This window comes from Zingiber officinale, chromosome 1A (genome assembly GCF_018446385.1).
Source record: "Zingiber officinale cultivar Zhangliang chromosome 1A, Zo_v1.1, whole genome shotgun sequence".
In the NCBI taxonomy this organism is placed as follows: Eukaryota; Viridiplantae; Streptophyta; class Magnoliopsida; order Zingiberales; family Zingiberaceae; genus Zingiber; species Zingiber officinale.
In genome coordinates, this window is record NC_055987.1 from 102302918 (window position 1) to 102326306 (window position 23389).

Genomic DNA, 23389 nt, shown 5'->3' on the forward strand with positions numbered 1-23389 from the left:
GTCCAAATGGGTCGAGGGACTGACCGGACGTTTGACACGAAATCCAGCTAGGTCGATGGGCTAACCGGATAGATGACACGAAGTTCAGACGGGTCGAAGGGATGACCTGACGTCTGGCAGGAATGTAAAGGTAAGTCACTGGAGGGGAGGGACTGTGAGGAAGCGTTCCCAGGAAGGGAACTTAGGCGCCGATCCGACTTAGAACCATTTTGGAACTCTAAGTCGAGATCTTGACTAGATTCCGGTCTCGAAGAGACGGAATCTAATTAATACTCTTTCTGTTAAACTATGAACTGTGCTAATAATCTATTTTGCAGGAGATATAAGTGCCTCATATTAACGTTTTCTTGTAAGAAGGAAGCTGCTGGAAATCAAGGTTCGGGTGCCCGGAAGGTACCCAGGCGCCCGGAAGGTACCCAGGCGCCCGGAGGCAAAGTTTTATCCTCAACATCGCTGTGCCACATGAAGTTCGCTGGTTGGCTCAGCTACGTCACTTCAGGGCGCCTCGAAGGGTTGTGGTGCCCCGAACCTCCTATATAAGGAGGGTCAAGGCTGGAGTCAGAACAATAACTCAGAATCCGCTCTCTTGTGCTCCTGCGACGCTGCGAAGCTCCGACAATACGCTGCTCTTTAAGTTTCTTCCTTTGTTGGTATTGTTTTATTTTTTTCATTGGCATTCCTATACTTAGTTTGTAATAACTTCCGAATTGCTAGTGAATTGTCCATCGAAAGTACCCTTGTGTGCGGGCCTTGGAGTAGGAGTCGCCAAAGGCTCCGAACCAAGTAAAAGGTTCTTGTGTTAGCATTGTTTTGATTTCGTCTTTTCCGCTGCATACTCTCGATTTTTTTTAAATCGCTATTCACCACCCCCCCCCACTCTAGCGAAACTCACGATCCAACATAACACCTTCTTGAAAATGATGTTGACCGAGCTACCTATGTCAATGAATATATGATGAATAGTGTAATTGACAATTACCACTTGACTAATGAGTGCGTCATCGTGCGACACTTCAACTCCCTCGAGATCACGGGGACCGAAGCTGATCTCGAGTCCGCTGGCCTGCTCCCGACTGCAGCCCACCGCATGGATTTTTAACCAACGAGCGTGTGACTTCCTAGCTCAGTTGGAATCTCTGCCAGTCGGCCCGCCAGCTATGATGTTGATCTCCCCTCGAGCAGCATTGCTCCTGTTCTCCTCTTCCCCTCTTCCCCTCTTCCCGAGCGGACGACCTGTTTCGCTCCCGCCCAGCTCTCATCGGCTCTACGCTCCTCCGATGAGGCGGCCTCGGGGATCGCCTTGCTTCTTCTCGCCGCTCGAAACGTTGATACTCGTGTCACCGGTTGGTAGAGGGGGATCAACGACGATAACTCCTAAGCGCCGATTGGGCGACCGGATTGAACCCGTAGCAGTCGCGGGTGTTATGAGTTGCAGACTGATGGAAACGAACAAAGGGGTCCATACCTTCTCCTTGGGTCTCGGCCGCTCTGCGGCAACATGCTAGACGGCGTGTGACCTTGCTTCCTGGTGTGGCCGCACTTCTTCGGCCCGTGGCCCTCTTGGCGGCTGATGGTTGGACGGCGGTCGTCGCTCAGTTGGCGCCAATGGTTCGAATGGAGTCTCCTTCCTTCTGGCTGCCTGGGCTTCCTCCATGTTTATGTACTCATTGGCCTTCTTCAACATGTGGTCGTAGTCGCGGGGTGACTTCCGGACGAACGATTGGAAGAAGTCTCCGTCCACGAGTCCTTGCGTGAACGCGTTCATCATGGTCTCGGATGAGACCGAGGGGATATCCATTGCCACCTGGTTGAAGCGCTGGATGTAGGCTCGGAGGGTCTCTCTCTGGCCCTGCTTCATGGAGAACAGGCTGACGCTTGTTTTCTGGTAGCGTCTACTGCTCGCGAAGTGGTGAAGGAAAGCCGTTCGGAAGTCCTTCAAGCTTCTGATTGACCTGTCCGGCAACCTCCGAAACCACCGTTGGGCCGAGCCAGAGAGAGTGGTGAGGAACACTCGATACTTGACTCTATCTGTATACTGATGAAGAGTGGCGGCGTTATCAAACTTAACGAGGTGATCGTCTGGGTCAGTTGACCCGTTATACTCCCCGATCGCCAAGGGAGTGTAGTACCTCGGCAGTGGATCTTGCAAAATGGCTTCGGAGAACTGTCGGTTGATCCGCTCGGGCAACGAATCAGCTCGGGACGCTTTGCCTTTTCTTGCACCCCACATGGGGGCCTCGTCTGAAGAAGAGCCCCTGTCTTGGTTGGCCTGAGCAATCTCTGAGAGTGTCTGAAATAATGCCCGGTGAAATGGAATGGGTGCTAGTGGAACCTCTCCTGGAGTCCCGGTCGACATTTTATTCTGTCCCCATATAGAGAGTTGCTTCGGTCGGTTCTCGTGTGCCGCCCGACCGCCCGAGGCCGATGTCGCTTGTTGCGCCAGCCGATCGACTAGTGCCTTAGTGCCTTCAGCTGCTACTGTTCGGCTATCTTTGCCGCCCGCACTTGAATGAGCACATCGAGCTCCTCTGGAGTGAGTATCACAGTGTGGAGACGCCCAGTTTCTTCCATCTCCTCAGCTCGGATTCAGGTACGTTCCCACAGACGACGCCAAATTTGATCCTGTCTGAGAGCGAGTAGACGGACGCTGGGTAGACGGCGCTCACGTTGACTGGATGTCGACTGAAGATGACGTGAACCTCGGACGAGCTGAGCCTGCAACCACAAGTCATTAGTGTCGAGTCAGGGAGGGGTTCCCCGGCGATAGCCCTTCGACGCTCAAGTCAATCACCGGCAGTAGGAGAATGAAGAATGAACTAGAGAAGAAAGGAGTAACGTAACTGTAGCTACAATGATCAAAGCATACCTCCGATGAAGCTTTGGGGCTTCTTATATAGAGCTCCCAAGAGGCGTGCACACGCTTCCCGAGGCATGCACGCTTCCCAAAGAATACATGGAAAGGTCGTGTCAGAAAAGCGTGTCTGATGCCATACCTTAACAGCCCGAGTATATCCCTGATGTGACAATGGAAGCTTCCACCTTATGATTCTCTATTTGACTATGCCGCCGACCATGCCGTCTATCGATGACACTGATCCCTAGGAAGATATTGTCAACTGCTCCCTTTGTTTGTTATTGGACAGAGCGAGAGAATCGCTCGGCCAGTCTACCGTCCGGGCGATGCAACGACTGGGTTGAGCGTCCACTCGGCCAATGCTCTGTTGGCTGGCTTCCCCCGGCGAGCGAGGGAGTCTTGTCTGCCGGGTCGAGGCTGCATCCATTGTTCGGCCGAACGGGATGCACAAACGACCACTTGGCCTTCTATCTCCCTGGTTGAGCTTCATGAGCGTCGGAAGCTCGGTGTCCGACTGAGCTGTTGAAGTGTTGGACCGGCTACTCTATCTGCTAAGCGGGAAGGTAATTCGCCCGATCGGACGCCCGCCTAATGTTGACCACTTTGACCACCTGTCGGACGAACCCTACCTTACCACCGGATCAATTATGATGATACATATCTTCTCTTAAGCATCTAGTCACTATCAACTTACCATAAATATTATTCTCATGATTCGAACCTCCCTCTTAAGCATCCGGTCACTATCGACCTACTCCAGACATTATTCTCGTGGTCCAGGTATCCCTTCAAGCATCCGATCACTATCAACTTACTCCGGGTCTCTTCTCAAGTATCTGATCACTATCGACCTACTCCGATCCTCTAAGAACTTTTTTTCACCACATAAAGTTCACTCCATTAGGATTTTCGCCAAACATCCGATCACCATTGATCTGCTTAGACTTTTCACCACATAGGGTTCACTCCTCTAGAATTTCCACAGAACATCCAATTACCCTTAACCTACTTAGACTTTTCACTCACATGACTCGATTTGGACCATTGCTTTGATACCACTTGTTAGGTCTAAAAGAATTCATATATCTTTACAATGGTATTATATTGTACTCTAAGCCTTTTTCACTACTTAGAGTTCACCATCACTACTTAGACTTTTTTACTACTTGAACTTTTCACTTCCTAAGATTCACTCCTCTAGATTTCTCTCAATCATTCAGTCACCTTTAATCTGTTTGAACTTTTTACCTATATTACTCGATCTAGATCATGATAATGATACAAATATTAAGGCTAAAAGAATTTACATATTTTCATAATAATATAATATTATCTATTTTAAATCTAAACCCTTATATATTTTCAACGTGGATGATATTCCTAACAATTTATCATAAAACAAGTTAATTTAATCCTCAACCTCTAAGAAACAACGAAAAGATAACTTTAACACTTTTTTATTAAGCAATCAACCATCATGCTTTCATTGGGAAACAAAGTGATAAAGACCAGCCCTAATTCCTCCTAAAGCTAATTCTAAAGTAATCCCAATTGTGAAAAGAAAATCGCCCCACGATGATCATGTTAGATGATTAATCTCATGATGAATCTGCTCAAAGTGGGACTTAAAAACTCTATAATGTGTATATTAATATGTATGCACTTGCCGTCCGCAATATAAATATTTCATCCGAAAATCTTTTCTAGCATTTCCTTGAAGGTTCCCTTCGTAGATCAAAACATAAAATAAAATAGGATAAAAATTAAAAAGGCTATTGTTTTCATAAAAAGATCACCCTAAATTTAAGAAAATTAAAATAACATCCTAACTCTTTCTCCATACGAAAGCATCCTATCCTTTACGCCAACACTGTAATTTCATGTTAAGATCCTCCTTAAGTCAAAATGTTCGACCCGACCCGACCCCTTGTACACCTATGAGCCCAACACAACCGGATAGTCCAAACCGACTTAGATGGATCGGGTACCCACAAACATTCAATTAGACAGTATCCATTATCATTCCTAGTCATATCTCAAGACTAGGAAAAAGAAAAACAGAGTTCAACGAGTCAGACAGAGTTTTGAGACCAGAAACACTTCATTCACTTAACATTAACATTTGCTTCAATGCTTCAAGTAAACGCAAACAAGCACCTACATGTAAACTTCCTTACTCTATAGCCACTGAGTTGTCTAAGAAAATGACATGTTTTGATAACAAAACCTGATAAAATTGTGAGACTATTTTGAGATGGAACGAATCAATTCACGGGGATCTTTAGAAGAAAGAAAATCCATCAAGAGAATCAAGTATTACTCAGTTGATCTGGAGGAAACAATCTCCAAGCTCTACAAATAGAATTTACTATTTACCAAATCATATCACCAGGAAGCAACAAGCCACAGATTGAAAAGAGATGATGCAGCAGTTAGAAACCAAGCTAAGAATGCCATCGCAGTGGACAACTGGTACCGACCGCAAAACTTCGGTGGGCAGTAATTCCTATCAAAGTGGAGGAGGACATCTATAACACCAGCAGAGGCAGAAGCTGCGGCTAGGGAAAGTATTGACAGAACCTGACAGAGTAGGAGTTGGATAATCAATGAATGGAAACAGAGAACTGGAGATGACTGCATTTCAGTATCATATGGTGAAAATACTCACCGCATCTCCTATGACGACGATCACCATCAGGCCAGGAAGTCGAAGAGAGCAGCCTGAAAATGCTGAGTAGATGTCGAACATTGCTAGTGTGCAGCTCCAAGGGATTACCAATCCCATGATTGTGACTAGAAAGCTATCATGTAAAAAAGTTCACATGTAAAACTCTCAAAATAGAAAAGTTTATTTGCATTATCTAACAAAAACTTTCGAAGAAGGATTCAATGACTGATTTATTGGAAAATAGATTAGGGTATATGAGTTCAAACATTGAACTGTCTCCATTAGTTTGCCCAAAATGTTTCAGATGCCAAAAAACACCTTGCATAATTCATCCAACTTTCAAGAAAAAATCTATCAAAAATCAGAAATGAAACTAAACTTACCTGAAAGTTGAAAAGAGTAAAGGATGTATATGCATCTAAATAGTTTGATTGATTACTTGTACATGAACTCATAAATATTTTAATATGTACTACTCAATTCAGATGCACATCTTACACTAGCAAAGCCTAAACAATTATTTTTGCATCAAAATAATAGCGAAGATTGAATCTTTGTTTATTCGATAAAATTATCAGCTACAGAGAGTAGTCCCCATAGGGGTTACGAGGCAGTGCACTTAGGCTACTCAACCGAATGCTAAAATATCACCAGTAAATTTTACTCTGATCCAGGAATATGGCAAAAGAAAGATGAAATCAGTAGTTCTTTTATGTTTTTCTGTGTAGACAAGTCAAAAGTTGGATGTGGAACAGATGGATCAGTTTTTTATTATTTCCTTTGCCAACTAATGAGGATAGACGGATATCTGAAGACATAAATATGAGCATTCGCCTTCAAAACTCAAATCATTCTCTCTAAAAAAATAATTAATAATTTCCTTCTGATCTATCCCTTTTCTTTTTTAATTTATCGTGGCCTAAAAATCAACTGATAAACAACAGAAACGTGTCAAAGTACACAATTTTCCACAAACCAGAGCACCAAGTCAAAGTTTCACTACACTTGCCTGAGAAAAACAAGCTACAACATTAAAATCCATACCAAAAAACGTCTACGCGTGTGGAACAACATCAACACCATAAACAAAATAAATCCGTTCTAATCGAAGAGGAGGAGAGGGATTAGGAACGTACCAAAAAGCGGTATAGCTGTAGAACTCGACGCCGACGGACATGAGGAGTAGGGCGGCGGAGGAGAAGATCGCCTGCCCCAACCTGAGGGACAAGCTGGCGGTGGTTCCGACGGAACCCTGCGTCTCATCCATCGCACGGCGAGGAGCGGCTCAAGGGCATGAGATCCTCGACGGGAGGAGCGATCGCGGCGGCGCTCATCTTACTCCCGCCCCGCCTTCTCCCCTTCCTCCGTTCGATCTCATGCCCTTCCCCTTCTTTGTCCTTCCTCTCGACCTCGGAATCGAATCGAATCGCAATCGACGGGAGAAAGAAGAGAGATCGAGAGAGAGACTTCGCCCTTTTGGATGCAGTGGACGCCTTCTCTTCTTTATTTCATCGTCATAAATAGGCATACCGATATACTGCCACGTGGAATTTTAAATAAGAAACGATTTTTTTTCCTTGCTTTTGATTTTTTTTTAAAAAAAATATCTACTAATGTCAACTTTTCTCATTATGCTTTAATCACGTTCATCATTTTTTTTACTCATTTTTACCCATTCACTTTAATTTAAGAAGTTAACTAAGACATTTATAAAAATTATTAGGAGTAAAATAATAATAGTGATACTTGACAATATTTAATAGAAAATAAAATAACATTAAAATAACTTAATTTTTAATTAACTTGTGTGTGTGTGTGTGTTTGAGTGTATTATAGCTTTTTTAACTATCAAAAATGTAATTACATTCTGGATAAATATATTATTCTTATTCTATGACTTACTAAACCGTATTAAAATACATTCAGGTTGATTTTTTTTTTCTTTTCAAAAATTGTATTAAAATTTGAAGGAAAAAAGGATTATAATTTTTTTTAAGTAGGGTTTGTTTTTGTTTTTTCTCCTCCATCATAATTGGTAATCTGTCTTTAACCACTGCATAATATTAATAATTTTTGGATTAATTTAATGATCAGGTTTATCCGACAAAAAATGAAGTTGGACCAAATTGTCAACTACCACTTTATTGGACACAAAAAAAATTGAGTAGAAAAATAAAATCTGTTTAATAAAAAAACAAATTTAATAAGATAGTTTAATATTAATTATTTCACAAAATATAAAATTAAAAATTATTGATGTCTACGATTATCACGTTTAATTTAGAAAATCAAATTGCATAGAATTGGTGATGTAGGTAAGGCATCAGCAAACACCCACATGGCTCAGGGCGAGGAATAATCTTCAGCCACGTGGCTATAAGGACCGGTGGTGGAGAACGAATGTTCCGGTCCACCACCGCAAACATATTCTATGCGGTCGTGGAGCCGCTAGACTCTTCTGGAGCATGTATGGAAATCCTTCGATCGGCACCGTAGCTTTTTTTCCCGCCGCCGCAGCCTAGCAAATCTAGATACGGAAGCTCTTTTTCTTACCTGCGAGGGGCCCTCCACCAAACCTGACGAAGAAGACGGTGAGGCCGAGGGTGTGCTTCGAAGGATTGGAGTAGCCATTGGTAATTGTGAAGGTGGTGTATCTTGTCAGCGCACTTTGAATGGACCGGCAATCAGCGTTTAAAAGCGTGCAATCTTGAACCAGCAGCCAGGAAGGCTCCACGTGTCAGGCATAGCTACCGGACCACCACAAGATTCCAAAACATCTTTAAAACTATAAATATATATATAAATAAATAAATTCCAAATCCAGCCACGTAAGTAACGGACCTTTTTAATAAATTTGATAGTCGGCCGTAAAAGAATATATTTAATTAATAAGCTTACATACTAATAAATTTAATTTATTATAATATCTTTAAAATATAAAAATAATATAAGTTTTATAAAAATAAATAAATTTTAATTAATTTATTAGGACAACAACTTTATTATTAATAATAAAAATTTACTTGATAAGTTTCGTAATAAATATATTTAAACAAGCTAGGTAAGTAAGGGTAGTTAAGTTTCACAAATAGTCAATTTGGAATTGGTTTATTAAAATAGTTACTTTATTTAGTATAGATTCTAAAATATTCGTAGAGTATTGAATCCATCGAATCAAACAAATTAAGAAAATTATATTAAATTGAATCAAACAAATTAAGAGAACCTTACGGTCAGCCGGGTACTTAATCATCACTGTACCTTTTTTTTCTAGTTGACATCAAATTAATTTTGAGAATAATCAATTTGGTACCATCAAAATTTTCCACCATGTCAAGGATCATTCGATGCTTCGTTGGCTAACCACTCGATCATGATGTTGTTTGTTTCGTCCATGCTGACTTATCCAAAGAAAAAACCTCATCAGCCTAACCTCTTCGCTCTCATTGTCGTTGGCACTATATTGATTGTTAGGGCGAATTCAGAAATTAAAATTGGAAGAGTTTGAACTTAATGAGAAAAGGATGGGTTGGATTTAGGTGTAGAAGGGATGAATTTTAATTGATTAAATAAAAAAACTTACATAAGATATTATTTTTAATAAATTCTGAACAGCTTTAATCAAAGTTGGTGATATTACTTTGAACAAAATTACTCTAAAATGAGGCAAAAGAGTATTTAAAAAAATAAATTATGAATAGGATATTATTTTAATAAATTTTAAAAGAAAAAGTACCTTTTCTTATCGAGGTAAATCAAAAAATTAAATAAGTAAATGAGAGGGCATTTCTATCGATTTTACTATGAATCAACTCTTATTTATTTTTATAAATCTATCATATAATATGATCCTACCTGAAAGTAGATAAATCGACTTGTAAGATACGTAACTGTGATGTTGACTGAATGAGGACTCCTCGCTACAAAGAATAACTCCAAAGCGCTCCTGTATATCAAAAAGAGCTTTAACAATTGGGCCAGCGAATGGATCCCCGACACAGATACTCTAACGCTCAAGTCAGTAATCTAGTCTAATGTGATGAACAATGGTGAACAGTAGTAATAGATGCATAGAATTACGTACCCTCGCGTAATGTAAGTGTATCTATGCTTTTAGATAAAGACCTCATTTATAGTGTTACTATTAGCTAATGCACAAATTTCAAAGCATTTTCAAGAAAGGACAGAACATAAAAATGCTCTGACATCTTTTCCAAAATAAACCCACAATCTCTATATTTGTCATAAGGGAAGCTTCTAGTGTATAGCTTGCACATGGAATATTCTTTATCATCCATGGCATAAAACACCAAAAACGAATGTAAGGTCGTTGGGTTGAGGAACCCTTAATATGTTTCGCTTGCAAATTGATCGAGTTTCTCCTGTAGTCTGATTGCCTGTTGCTTATAAGAGCAAATAGGTCGAATTTTATGAATGTTGTTGGGGACTCGTCCCTAGCCCGACCTCTTTGTTTGGCCCAGAATTTAGTCGGATTGAGTGCCTAGTCTACCCAACCATACCATAGGTCCGATTAGCTAGCTTACTCGACCGAGAGAGTTAACTGTGTTAACTCCAAGTGATGAAGGGGACCTTGCACTGGATGGGGCTGACTCGATTTAGAGTTTTATCAATAATGAGGTGCTTGGGGTTTGACCAACCCCAAGGTATAGTCGGATGACCTCCTGATCAGGACAATCCACTACAAGAAAAATGCTAATAGACAACGCTTTTAAAGTGTTGTCTTTGTTGGTGAAAAAGCGTTGTTAAAAGTACTGTTGTTAAAAATCTGCTCAACGACAATGCTTTAAAAATGTTGTCATTTGTAGCAAAGACAACGTTTTTGCAACGCTTTAAAAACGTTATTATTTTTTTGCAAAGACAACACTTTTGCAACACTTTAAAAATATTATCTTTTTTGCGAAAACATCATTATTTAAAAGCGTTGTTATTTTTGGCAAAGACAACGTTGTTGCAACGCTTTAAAAGCGTTGTCTTCTTAAAATAAAAAAATTTAAAAATCTATTTATAAAATCATTTTTTTATATTTACAAAACTATTAATTTTCTTTTACCATGTTCTAATTTGAATTTGACATATAAAATAGCATTTAATTAGCTCGGCTAATGCTTTCAAACTCATACCAAAACAATAGAATTCAACTTAAAAATATTAGTATTTACAGGAGAATTCAACTATACACAAAGACTAAATAGTTCTGTTTCAAAGTAGATAGTGACATTTGAATTTAAAACAAAAAAGCACAAAATAATTAGTCGGTCTCGAAGACAACGATTTGCATGCTTACTTCTACTAGATATACTGATCAAAAAGGATTATCGGCTTGAGACTGGGACAAAACACGTACCATTGTGTATCTGTCACAGAAAACAATACCATCAGTATTATGCAAAAGAAATTTTCGGTGATAAAAGCTGAAAACAAAGGTCACAGTTTACACCATACAATAATTTTTAAGAGAGAAAGAAGTCAACATAAAATGACGAGGAATAGAGCAAACGAAAAATACATGTGCTACTTTATTTCCACCATGGAAATATGACAAAAAGAACAACATAATTGGAGATGTAATGCTAGACCTAAATACATAATTGGAGATGTAGTTCTAAAAGAATAGCATATATTTCATTTGAGTTCTTACATGAACTAAAGTCAAAAGGTGATGATGTGTGCCATGGATCAAAGTAACAAGCATTGGGTCCATTTTATACTATACATACATTGGAGACTTGAAAGGTATCAATAGAAAGCCACTTCATTCTTTACATACTGCTTTCTATTATTGTATTTGCCATGTTGGAATCTATACACAGATACCCATGTTGGATGAATTGCAATAACATAGCAAATTTCATATTTTGCAAAATGGCCACATAAAATCATACGATCTGAACAAAAATCCGGTCATAGTTATAATAAGAAAAACAATGATGTATATATTTAATTCTTTCTCAAATTTGAGCATTTAAGTAGTTTCAAAAGAGAGGTGTCTGAAACTGGGACTTACTTTCTCGTGATACACCGCTATTAGGTCTTCTCCCCTCGACATGAATCAATCTCCCATTTAACTATATTGGAGATGCCTGAAAATGAAAAGCCAGTATGTAATGTAATTTGAGAGAATCCTCAACATACAACGAGAACTTAAATTTATCTTAAGCAAAATCAAGTTATCCTCAATATAAGAATTCTGAAGAAAAAAACAAAGAATGCTAACAAGATACAAGGATATGAATCTAGAAATAGTTTACAGAAGTAAAAAACACTTGGTAAATAATAATGAGGATCAAATATATTAATGTAGAGATTTACAGAGTTGGAACACAAACAGATCTAAAATTTTATAGTGGAGATTTATGTGCAAATATCATCGGTAAAATATGTCAGATCTCAAAACTGATTTTATAAACAAGAAGAAATAAAGATATAGAAGTCGCATAAAAGCATGTATACTCAATCGGCAGATACTGATTTCAACATGTGATCACACTGGTGCAAACTAGACTTGAAATAGGCAAGGATACTGCAAAATACTACTATATAGAGTTGATATACTCTGATACTTGTGAGAATAAACTTAAGGAAGATCACATACCTTAAGTGCATTTTGTACACCAATGGCATCTTGATATTCAATGAAAACATAAAAAACATCAGACTCCTGCAAATTTGCATGTATTGCTGAGTTAAAAATTAATCAAGATGCATAAAACTAAATCAAAATAGTACAACAAGCTAAATGGAATCAACCTTCCGACTTCTAATAAAAACACCATCTGGTCTCAATTTACCAAAATTCTTAAAGACTTGCTCAAGGTCTGAAGTCGAGATAGATGAAGGAAGATTTCCAACATAAACAGATCTGGAATCAACTGAGACCAAAACAAATACTATTCTCAAACAAGCTTAAATTAAGACCTTTTCACTAGAGCAGATAAATTCCAGGTTAAAACACAAAGAATATAGAAGCAATTGAATTGATACACAACCTGAATTTTCAACAAAATCGAAAATTACTTAAGTATTAAGGAGGAAACACAGAATGGTACCCAAGATCACATAATCATTGCATACCATTTACTAAAAGTTGAACATTTGAGGATTGTCCAAATAATTTTCAGAAAGAAAATACAAAGCCTATAATAAGAAATCAGATTTAGACAATGAGACTATGTGACCTGAATATAAATGGGAGGGATGACCTTTTCAAGTGCAAAGTAGAAATTCAGGATTGTTCAAACAATTGTCAGAAAGAAGATACAAAACACATAATAAGCAATCAGTTTCAGACAATGAGACTATGAGGCATGGATGGGAGGGCTCACCTTTTCAAGTGCAAAGTAAAAAAATTCAGATTGTTCAAATAATTTTAGAAAGAAAATACAAAGAAATGAAGGGAGAAACCTTCATCCTCAACTACTAGAGCCTCCTCAATTGCCTCAGAGCCAGAATTCTCAGGAAAAATAGCAGGATGGGAATGTTGGGAAAAGGAATGGGCCTATTCTGAAACCACCAAAGATGTCTTTACTACAGGTGTTGGATGCATAGATGGACCAGATTGGCCTTTAGCCCGAAGCTGGGACACAAATAACATCAGTCTCCTAAGGAATAACCTGTCAGAAAATATAACAGAGAAATAACTTTTGCATACAATGGAGGCATATGTGTGCTTAGTTGGCTCTCCAACAGATTCTTTTGCGGTTGCAGGAGGTGGATCTCTTGTGGTCTCCAAGGCAATTGGATATGGCATAGTCTCTTCAGCAAAAGATTCACCTAATCGTTCATCCAAAACTGGAAGTTGTTGTGGTGCTTCAGGGTTGCTATAATTCTCTACTGTGTCATTTTCTTCCGCCTGCACTAGAGACAACAAGTCCTGAGCCTGAACTTCATCTTGTAGTATATAGTCAGGAACTGCCAAAGTCAGACAAGCTCATGCTCAGTGAAAGAAATAAATTGTTAAATATCCAGACAAGGAGCTATTTTTTTTTGTGACCTATGAAAGGCTATGGACCTTCATTGTACATAAAAATAGACACAGTAGGTATAGGAGAAGATTGTTCATTTGTATGACCAAATTCATTACAGAGCAGCAGTCCATTCCCACAACTTCCCAACTCTTAATATGAGACAGCCATATACAGTGGCAAATAACATATTTGAGAAACTTCTTAGGAATTACATGAAAGTTGGAATCCTTACAATGACTAAAATAGGGCAATAACACCAATAATGAAACAATATCAATTGCTGGCCTAAAATGTTATCACTGTCAACCTCACATTTTGAACACCTACGCTACCAGCTAAATGAAACCTACAACAACAACAACAAAAAAAAGGCCCTAGTCATGCTTTGTGGATATCTTTCTGAATTCTTTCGGATGTATGATAAGTCACTTCTCTAAATGAACTTTCACAAGAAAATTATCAAACACATTAAGCTACTTAAAACAAGGAAAAAGAAACAAGACCAAAGAAGGGAGCTTGAGAAAGATCTCAAAATTTCACAAAAGGTCTCAAATTCTCACAAGGAAGCTACCGAAAGCATAACCACAAAACTTATAGCTTTTCCATTCCATTGATCTCAAAGTCTAAGAACAGGTGAACTAGAACAAATAGAGAGTGGAGTTTCAAGGCTTGGAGGAACAACTTAAAAGGTACCAGGACAAGGAATCATTGGGGTTACAGTAGCATACCAGAAGACACCAGTGACAATCGCAACTGAATACTGGAGGCAGTCACGCCAGTACGACGGGTCGCCTCAGTGTAGGGGGCGAAGGAGGCAAAGAGATGGGTCGATCTGCCGTGGTCGATCGCCTCAACGTCGGGATCTGCCGCTTGACGAAGGTGGGGTCAAAGAGATTTGGCAGTGTGAAGGAAGCGTGAATGAGGCGACGGAGGCGAAGAGATTAGGGCATTTTCTATTTGACGAAGAGGTGAAGGAATAAGGTGAGGAAATTTTGCCCGCGGTCTTGACGGAGAGGAGTTCGGAGGAGAGGTTCGGGGAGAGGGGTTCGCCGGAGAGGGGTTGGAAGGAGAGGGCGTGAGAGGAGGAGTTGGATGGAGATCTAGCGTGTGAGATGAGGAGTTGTGAGAGGGGTTCGGGAAGATAGGTGGGTGCGAGTGAAACCTAAGGGGTTTTATACTCCTTAGTTGCATCCAACGGTTCAGATCATCCCAGATTTAGATGAGAGCTTGATAATAGACAACGCTTTTTAAAAATCATTGTCGTAGACACTAAAAAATGCTAATACACAACGCTTTTCAAAAAGCGTTGTGTTTGACCCATAAAAATAACTAATAGACAATAGTTTTTAAAAAAACATTGTCTATTAGTAAGAAAATAAAGAAATAGACAACGCTTTTCATTAAAAGTGTTGTTAAAAAGAAAAAGACAACTTTTTTAAAAAAAAAACGTTGTCTTTTAAGTGTTGTAAAATCTCAATTTTCTTGTAGTGATCATACACACTGCCCTCAAGTTTTGACCCCTTCTTGACCTTGACTGTCATGTCATCCGACCTTCTTGACTTTGACCTGACTCGGAGGTCCCACATTATTCATCGTATCACAAGCCTCTCCTTCAAATCTAGTCGAAGGAGATTGTAAATTCGACTGACTAGACACTTATGTCACTTGTGCCTCCTCCGATTGGACGCTCAATCTTCGTTCTTCCGCTTAGATCACATGGATGTTGTAATTTGCTGCTAATGTTTCTATTTGAAGCTTCTAATCGGCTATGCTTGAGAATTGTGGATTGATGAATTTGAGATGTTGATTGTAATAGCCTGTCAAGTGGATTTTTCCCAACTACTGAGTTACATTAGAATTTGAGAGTAAAAAGCTTTAGGATTGGAACTTGAGTTTGAAAATGTCGATTGTCGAGTGATGCAAAGCGAGCAGCCAAGGGACCAAGACTCTGGATTTTCTGGGCACGTGAGTAGATACATTTATAGCTCGGCCAAACAGTGTGAGAGTCTAGAGTTGGACATGTGAGCAGGCACGCTTATAACTCAATCAAGCGACACGAGAGTCTAAGACTTGGTCGTGAAGATAAGCTCACTTATAACTCGATTGAACAGTCTGAGAGTCTGGGACTTGATTGTGCGAGCATGCTCACTTATAACTCAGCCAAACAGTCTGAGTCTAGGACATGAGCATGTGAGCAAGCACGCTTATAACTTGACCAAGCAGCACGGGAGTCTAGGACTTGGTTGTGAGAACATGCTCACTTATAACTCGACTGAGTGACACGAGAGTCTAGGGTTTGGTCGTGATAGCAAGCTCACTTATAACTCAACCGAACATCACGAGAGTTTGAAACTTGGTCATGAGAGCAAGCTCACTTATAACTGAGCCGAGCGGCACGAGAGTCTGGGACTTGGTCGTGAGAGCAAACTCACTTATAACTTGGTCGATCGACACGAGAGCCTAGGACTTGGTTTTGAGAGCAAACTCACTTATAATTTGGCCGATCAACACGAGAGTCTGGGACTTGGTCTTAAAAGCGAGCTCACTTATAACTTAGCCAAGCTGCACGAGAGTCTAAGACTTGGTCGTGAAGCTCACTTATAACTCTGCCGAGCAGCATGAGAGTCTGGAACTTGATCATGAAAACAAACCCACTTATAACTTAGTCAAGCGACACAAGAGTCTGTGACTCGGTTGTGAGAGCAAGCTCGCTTATAACTTGGTTAAGCAACACGAGAGTCTAGGACTTGGTCGTGAGGGAAAGCTCACTTATAACTCGACTGATCGGCACGAGAGTCTGGGACTTGGTCATGATAGCAAGCTCACTTATAACTCGGTCTATCGGCATGAGAGTCTGAGACTTGGCCGTGAGAGTAAGCTCACTTATAACTCAGTCGAGCTGCACGAGAGTCTGGGACTTAGTCGTGAGAGCAAGTTCACTTATAACTCAATCGAGCAACATGAGAGTCTGAGACTTAGTCATGAGAGCAAACTCACTTATAACTCGATCGAGCGGCACGAGACTTTGGGACATAGGAGCGAGAATAGACTTGCTTATAACTCGGTCGAATGGCACGAGAGTCTGGAAGATAGGAGGCATGGTATATGACCCGAATGCTTTGGAGATCTAAGGAGACATAGTGTATAACCGAATGCCTTAGAGAACTAAGGAAACACAGTGTGTGGCTCGAATGCCTTGGAGGACTGGAGAACCTGAGGCACGATGTATGACCTGGATGTCTGTCCAGTCTAGACTTCCTGTTTGATAAAGAAATATTTTTAAAATTTGAATTCTAAAATTTAAGTTCATACTTATCTTAAGATGGCTTGAGCCGATAATCTCAAACCACCAAGTGGGGATGGATGAGTAGATTGGTATGGCAGAGCTGCTGATCGGGGTATTCCTACAACTGGATTTGTTTTGGCACTACCGATCGGCTTGAAATTTTAGTCCTTTGGGATTTTCGATCGAAAGCCTATTTGACTTTTGCTGATCGGATTTGACTTGCCATTTGATTACTGCCGATCAACGTTTGTTTGGGGATGTTAGTCAGACTTCACGTGAAGATGCTACTCAGTAGATGTTTTGATCCTTGAATTTGTTGATAGGCTATTTGATTTGTGAGTCTGTCTGAATCTTCCTATTATTTCTCGAAGGAGATCCTCGAGAGGAGGGCAAAGATGATTCTTTATTTGCTTCTCTTGATTCAGCAGTTCAACAAAGACTCTTGGCATATTGATGACACTCACTGGTAACATGATAAGGAGATTGATGGTAGTCACAAAAATATCTATGCCTTTTATACAGTGATTGATATACTTCCCCCACTACCCTTTCTGTAGGTCTCGGTAGGCCAGCTAGAGGAGGATGAATAACCCTTCAATTAAGTTAAAAAAATCTTTTAATTTTGCTTAGCAAGGATGCACAATTAGATTAAACAAATATAAACAATTAAGATTAAAAAATAACTTAAAAAGAATAGGTAATAATATCATAGTTTATTTAGTTACAATATAGGTGGTTGTTAATCTAAGGCATTGAAAAACTCACTAAAAACTCCTTCGTTGAAGGAGGAGAAGCCTTTTACACACATTGATAGCTTAGAAAAGACCAGAAAAGTTAATACAAAAATTGTTATTTATTTCTTAGCTCTAGGGGGCCTTTTATAGCCTCCTGGGATGAACTAGCCATTGCTTTTCGTCACTCGAAGGTGCCTCCAAGTAGGTCCAAGACTTCTCCAAGAATATAAACTTTATCCGTTGAAGACAAAGCTTTATTTTCTTCCAATGACAATCTAACAACTATTGAAGGTGCCTTCCATGAAGGCTTGAGAGCGCCTCCAATAAGGTTGGAAGCGCCTTCCACACAAAGGTGTGAGGGCACCTCCAACCTTGTTGGAGGCACCTTCCACAAGGTATATCAGCCTCTAAGATGATCTTCTTCACATGGGTGATGCTCCGGTTATTGAGAGTTGAGATCACCCAAACTCAACTCCGATCTTCTCCTCGAGCAATCTTCTACTCTGATTTCTTGTCCCTCGGAAGCGCCACGTACATCCTTCTCATCCACCGGTATACTCTTCCGCAGCTTCTCATCCTTCAAACGTACCGAGTCCGTCGACTCGCTTACGGTGTCATCCTTCTCGTCCATTGCGTCTTCCTCTTAACTTTTTGTGTTCCTAAATTCTTGCACACTTAGACACTAGGATCAAACACAACGGAACCTAACTTGACTCGGTTGATTATATCAAAATCAACCCGGGGTACTTACACTTTCTTCCCAGGCTGGCAGAAGATTCGGGCGGGAATTTCAGAGGTGTTCCAGAGGTGGTAGTGGTTTTTGACCGGCTTGACCCATCAGGGCTAAGACAGTCATCTCCTTCTGAGTGGCCTATGTTAGATCGGATGAGTGCGATAAAGGGGGGGGGGGTGAATATTGCGTTTTTCAAAACTTTTCTTTTTCTTTAGAAAACAGAATCATGCAGCGGAAAGTAAAATGAAAGACAAGTTCGTTTACTTCATTCGGAGTCTAGGTCGACTCCTACTCGAAGGCCCGCGATCCTTGACCGCACCGATGGGCAATCCACTATAACCCTTTTTTCCGAAATCCTTGAAAAGAAGCAGATCGTACAAATACAAAGATATAAGATACTAACAATCCTACTATCTTATATGAATTTAAGTGCAATACAAATAAAGTTTTACCGACAATAGTAAGTGAAGATTGAAGCTCGGTCGGTACTTCCGGACGGAGTAGGTTAAAGAGTCGTAGAAGACTTGTAGCACGGTCTGCTTGTAGAGATGAGCTTTGTGATAATTAAAAAACAATATTATCCAGCCTCAGATCTCGAGCCCCTTTTTATAAGTATTTTTGAGGTTCGGTCGACTGATCACTCTGTTCGATCAACTGATCCCTCTGTTCGATCAACTGAACCAGCTCCCTTCCTTCCTGGCTGGAGTCTGACGCTGGCTCGATCTTTTGTATTAACTGGTCATTAAGGGTTCGGTCGACCGATCCCTCTTTTTGGTCGATCGAACAGGCTCCTTCCCTGTTCATCGAGATTTGCCAAGATCCTCATTTAATGGTGCTTTAATGTTGATTGGTTTGGTCTATCGATCCATGGGTTCGGTCGACTGATCAGCTATTTTTTCCTTTTACTTCTGATCGATGCTGATGAACTGGCCTGTGCTGAGTCATCATGGTTCGATCGACCGATCTTACTTATCGGTCGATCGATCAAGACTTGATCGGACTCGGCCTGTTCTGGTCTGATCTGATCACTGCTTTGATCTCTCTTTGTTCGGCTGACCGATTCACCTGTTCGGTCGACCGATCCAGCCGGACTTACAGAACAGTGTTAGACAAAATAACCTGCAGAACATATGTTAGCACAATAATATTATAATGCATGAGTAATATAAAAGACAGTAGAACTGTCTTGATTTCAACTTGGAAATCTTCCCGATTTTTTCAGTTGGATCAACGACCTAAAGTTTTTCCCTTAGGGAACCCAACCTCACTGTCGCTCCTCCAGTTGTTTACCTCAACCTACCTACCAAACCTAGATCTTCCAGATATAGTTTGTACTTTTCACTTAGCTTTGATCGGCTAGGAAGGACTTTTCTCTTGATCTTCAGTCCTCTAGACCTCTCGATCACACCGCCAAGCGTCGAGTCCCCTCGACCCACTTGGACTTTCATCTGGGTTCCACGATCTGCTAAGATTTCTCCTGCCTAGCCTCCAACTATGTCTTTTCCAGTTGAGTAAACAGCCTGCACACTCAGTCAACTTCTTAGATCACAATAAGACTTAACTTGAATCTTTGACAACATCAAAACTTAGGTTTGATTCTAGTGAACTTGCACCAATAATCTTTACCTTTTTGATGTTTGTCAACCAAGGTTCAAAGTTAAGTTAAAATATGCATAATTTAAATAAACAAGCATTTTAATCTTTTAACTCTACCCCTGAGTTAAACAACTCCCCCTGAATTCACTATCTCTCCCTCTTTGACACACATCAAAAATAGGAGAAAAACTTCAAAATAAATAATGCTCAAAGATAACCTTGGAGTGCAAAAAGTTAAAGCTAATAACTTAGTTTAATTTTGAACCTGTGGGAAAAATTTTTACAAGGCTAAATATATGAAAAGTGTAACAATATTAGATATTTCTTTCGAAAGTTGAAAATTAGTGGAAAAATTTAAGAACATAGCAAAGATAAAAAAATCTAACATAGGTAAAGTATTCTTAAAAAAATATGTAAAATCATTAACAACTTTGAAAAAAAATTATTTATTATTTTTGAAATAAAAGTAAAAATTTTGAAAACATGAAGAATCTTTGAAAAGTTTAAGGATGTTAAAATGATTAAAAATTTGAAAAATTTTCACCATTTCTTTTTAAAATTTAATTAAGTTTTTTAAAAAATAATTTAATTAAGTTTTTAAAATAATTTTAATTAAGTTTTTAAAAATAATTTTAATTAAGTTTTTAAAATAATTTTGATTATTTTTTTTAAAAAAATAATTTTAATTAAGTTTTTAAAATAATTTTAATTAATTTTTTAAAAATAATTTTAATTAAGTTTTTAAAATAATTTTAATTAATTTTTTTCAAAAAAATAATTTTAATTAACTTTTTTAAAAATAATTTTAATTAAAATTTTATATTAATTAGGTTTAAGGTTAATTTGAAATATTGAAAAAGGTTATTGAACTCATGTTAGATTCAAACTTAGTTTTGGGTTAATCAAGCAGGCTTCCTAAAGATAAGTTTTCAGTTCAGTGGCGAGACATATGACCTTCTTGTGTATCAATGGTAGACCACTTGCTGAAGACTTTCCGAATTGTTCCCGCTCAAAAAACTTAATACTAAATTTTAGTCTAACTAGCCCATGTTTCACTGGGATAACTTCGGTCAAATCCACTAAGTCTAGTGCACCAGGTAGAATACACAAGATTTAACCTAGACATGTCTTCGACAAAGCTTCCTTGACATACTATCATCCCAATCCATTCTGATGCTATGTTGTAGGGTTTAGTAAACCTTTTTTATCTAACCATTCTAAGCAAAAAGTAAACCTAATCCTAAGTGTATGAGTTTGATTAATCATGTTGGTTGGATTGTCTTTCTAGTTGCTCCCCCTGAGTCATAGCTTAGATACGGTCTATCTAAGTAATGAATTTGACTCTTAGGGATAAGTCTAAGTTTGGTTTAATTGATTTAGTTAAATGTTTTGTTTGGACCCGTGCTTGGACTTGACTTCTAACATTTTGACTAATTAATGACAAGTATGATTTGTTTGTTTGTTTAGGATTGTAATCAAGTCCAGATTTGTTGTACACGACTCATTGTGATCCAAGTACCATATTTAGACACTTGGACCCCAGTTCAAACTTTTCCAACGTTTTCTTGAGTCGCTCGACTTGACCTTTCAAGTCAGAATTTTCTTTCTCAAGTTTTTCAACTTGAGTTGAAGTTCCAACTTGAACTTGGTTAGTTGAGTCACTCAAGCTAACTTGCTGCTTAAGGTGGTCTATTTCCTTAAGTAACAAGTTATTTTGTTTTTCAGATTTTGACAATTTTTTAAACAAGCATTTAACTACTTTAAGCAAATTAGAGTTAGAATAAATCGTTACCATATTTGGATCTTCTGATCCGTGGCTTCTTTCAGACTCAATGTCGATCTTGGACTCGTACTCTTCATCGAACTCAGAGTTGGAATCTTCATTTCTTGACATAAATGCAAGATGGCTCGAATGCTTTGTCTGCTCCGTGTCAGATTCGTCGGAAGAGGTCTCGTCCCATGTTGCTTGGAGGGCTTTCTTTCATCTTGTCGATTTAGGCCTTTCTTCCTTCCGATTTGGGCATTCATTTTTGAAATGCCCCTTTTTGTTGCATCCGTAACAAATCACTTCTGATTTGTTTTGGGTCTGGTTGAGTGATGTCTTCTTGGCACTTTTTCTGAATTTCTTGGTCAGCAATCTCCGAACCATGTTAACTAACTCTTCTTTATTTGTTGAGTCAGCATCTGACTCACTTTCAGGCTCGATCTTTGTTTTTGTTTTAGTTTCCTTACTTGGACCTGCATACAAAGCTACTCCTTTCTCAACATGGCTTATGTTAGATTGTTCGTGTAATTCCAATTCACAGAATAATTCATCTAACTTGAGAATTGAAATATCCTTAGAAACTTTATACGCATCTACAATTGATGCCCATAAAGCATTCCTCGGAAAAGCGTTTAACGCGTACCTTATTGTGTCGCGATTTTCAAGATTATGTCCGATCAGATGAAGACTGTTGAGGATGTCCTTCAGTCGAGAGTGGAGTTGCGAAGCCATCTCTTTGGGGAACATTTTAATATTGAATAAGTTATTTAAAAGTAAATCTCTTTTATTTACCTTAGATTCGCCAGTCCCTTCATGTAGTTTGACCAGGGAGTCCCACAGTTCTTTAGCATTGTTGTAGGGACCAACTCGGTTCAACTCCTCCATTGTGAGCCCGCACTGAATGGTGTTGATCGCCTTGTAGTTTAGTTGTGCCTTCTTGATCATTGGAGGAGTCTTATCTTCTGGTTCTAATGGTGTTCCGTCTTTTGTTGGGGGAGTGTAGCCTTTCAAGATCGTGAACCAAAGTTCGATATCATACTTCAAATAGCACTCCATTCTATTCTTCTAATAACTGAAATTTTCTCCTTTGAATAGTGGAGGTCGGATAGTGCTGTATCCTTCTTGATAAGAGTTTGACATCCTTAAAAGAATAATAAACAGATTTCCAAGACTCTCGTATTAGAATTAGTAGTTCTTGAAAAATACAAACAATAAGAAGAAAAAAAATCTAGAATAATTGATAACAAGAAGAAGTTTTAAAATGGTGCTTTGAAAAACAGTTAAGTAATTTCAGAGCTTACGAGGCTCTGATACCAATTGTTAGATCGGATGAGTGCGATAGAGAGGGGTGAATATCGCGCTTTTCAAAACTTTTATTTTTCTTTAGACAACAGAATCGTGCAGCGGAAAGTAAAATGAAAGACAAGTTCGTTTACTTTGTTCGGAGTCTAGGTCGATTCCTACTTGAATGCCCGCGATTCTTGACCGCACCGATGGGCAATCAACTATAACCCTTCTTTCCGAAATCCTCGGAAAGAAGCAAATCGTACAGATACAAAGATATAAGATAGTAACAATTCTACTATCTTATATGAATTTAAATGCAATACAAATAAAGTTTTACCGACAATAGTAAGTGAAGATTGAAGCTCGGTCGGTACTTCCAGACGGAGTAGGTTGAAGAGTCGTAGAAGACTTGTAGCACGGTCCGCTTGTAGATATGAGCTTTGTGATAATCAGAAAATAATATTATCCAGCCTCAGATCTC

The 23389-nt window shown here is 39.1% G+C and overlaps 1 protein-coding gene and 1 long non-coding RNA gene across 3 annotated transcripts; both read right to left on the minus strand.

The window, feature by feature from the left end:
* Window positions 1-5130: 5130 nt before the first annotated feature.
* LOC122008012 (CASP-like protein 5C1) lies at window positions 5131-7028 on the minus strand. The gene is made up of 3 exons (XM_042563586.1): window positions 6659-7028; window positions 5523-5655; window positions 5131-5434 (listed from the first exon to the last, which is right to left on the minus strand). The coding sequence occupies exons 1-3, from the start codon at window positions 6787-6789 to the stop codon at window positions 5240-5242; spliced, it is 459 nt and encodes a 152-aa protein (XP_042419520.1). The 5' UTR covers window positions 6790-7028; the 3' UTR covers window positions 5131-5239.
* A 3632-nt stretch (window positions 7029-10660) lies between these two features.
* Window positions 10661-14648, minus strand: LOC122027815. 2 transcript variants are annotated; one of them, XR_006124532.1, is made up of 7 exons: window positions 14236-14648; window positions 13192-13392; window positions 12945-13116; window positions 12291-12412; window positions 12136-12201; window positions 11548-11623; window positions 10661-10897 (listed from the first exon to the last, which is right to left on the minus strand). It is a non-coding gene; the product is annotated as an uncharacterized LOC122027815 (long non-coding RNA). The 2 variants fall into 2 exon arrangements; XR_006124528.1 differs by having other exon boundaries at window positions 13192-13451.
* Window positions 14649-23389: the final 8741 nt, after the last annotated feature.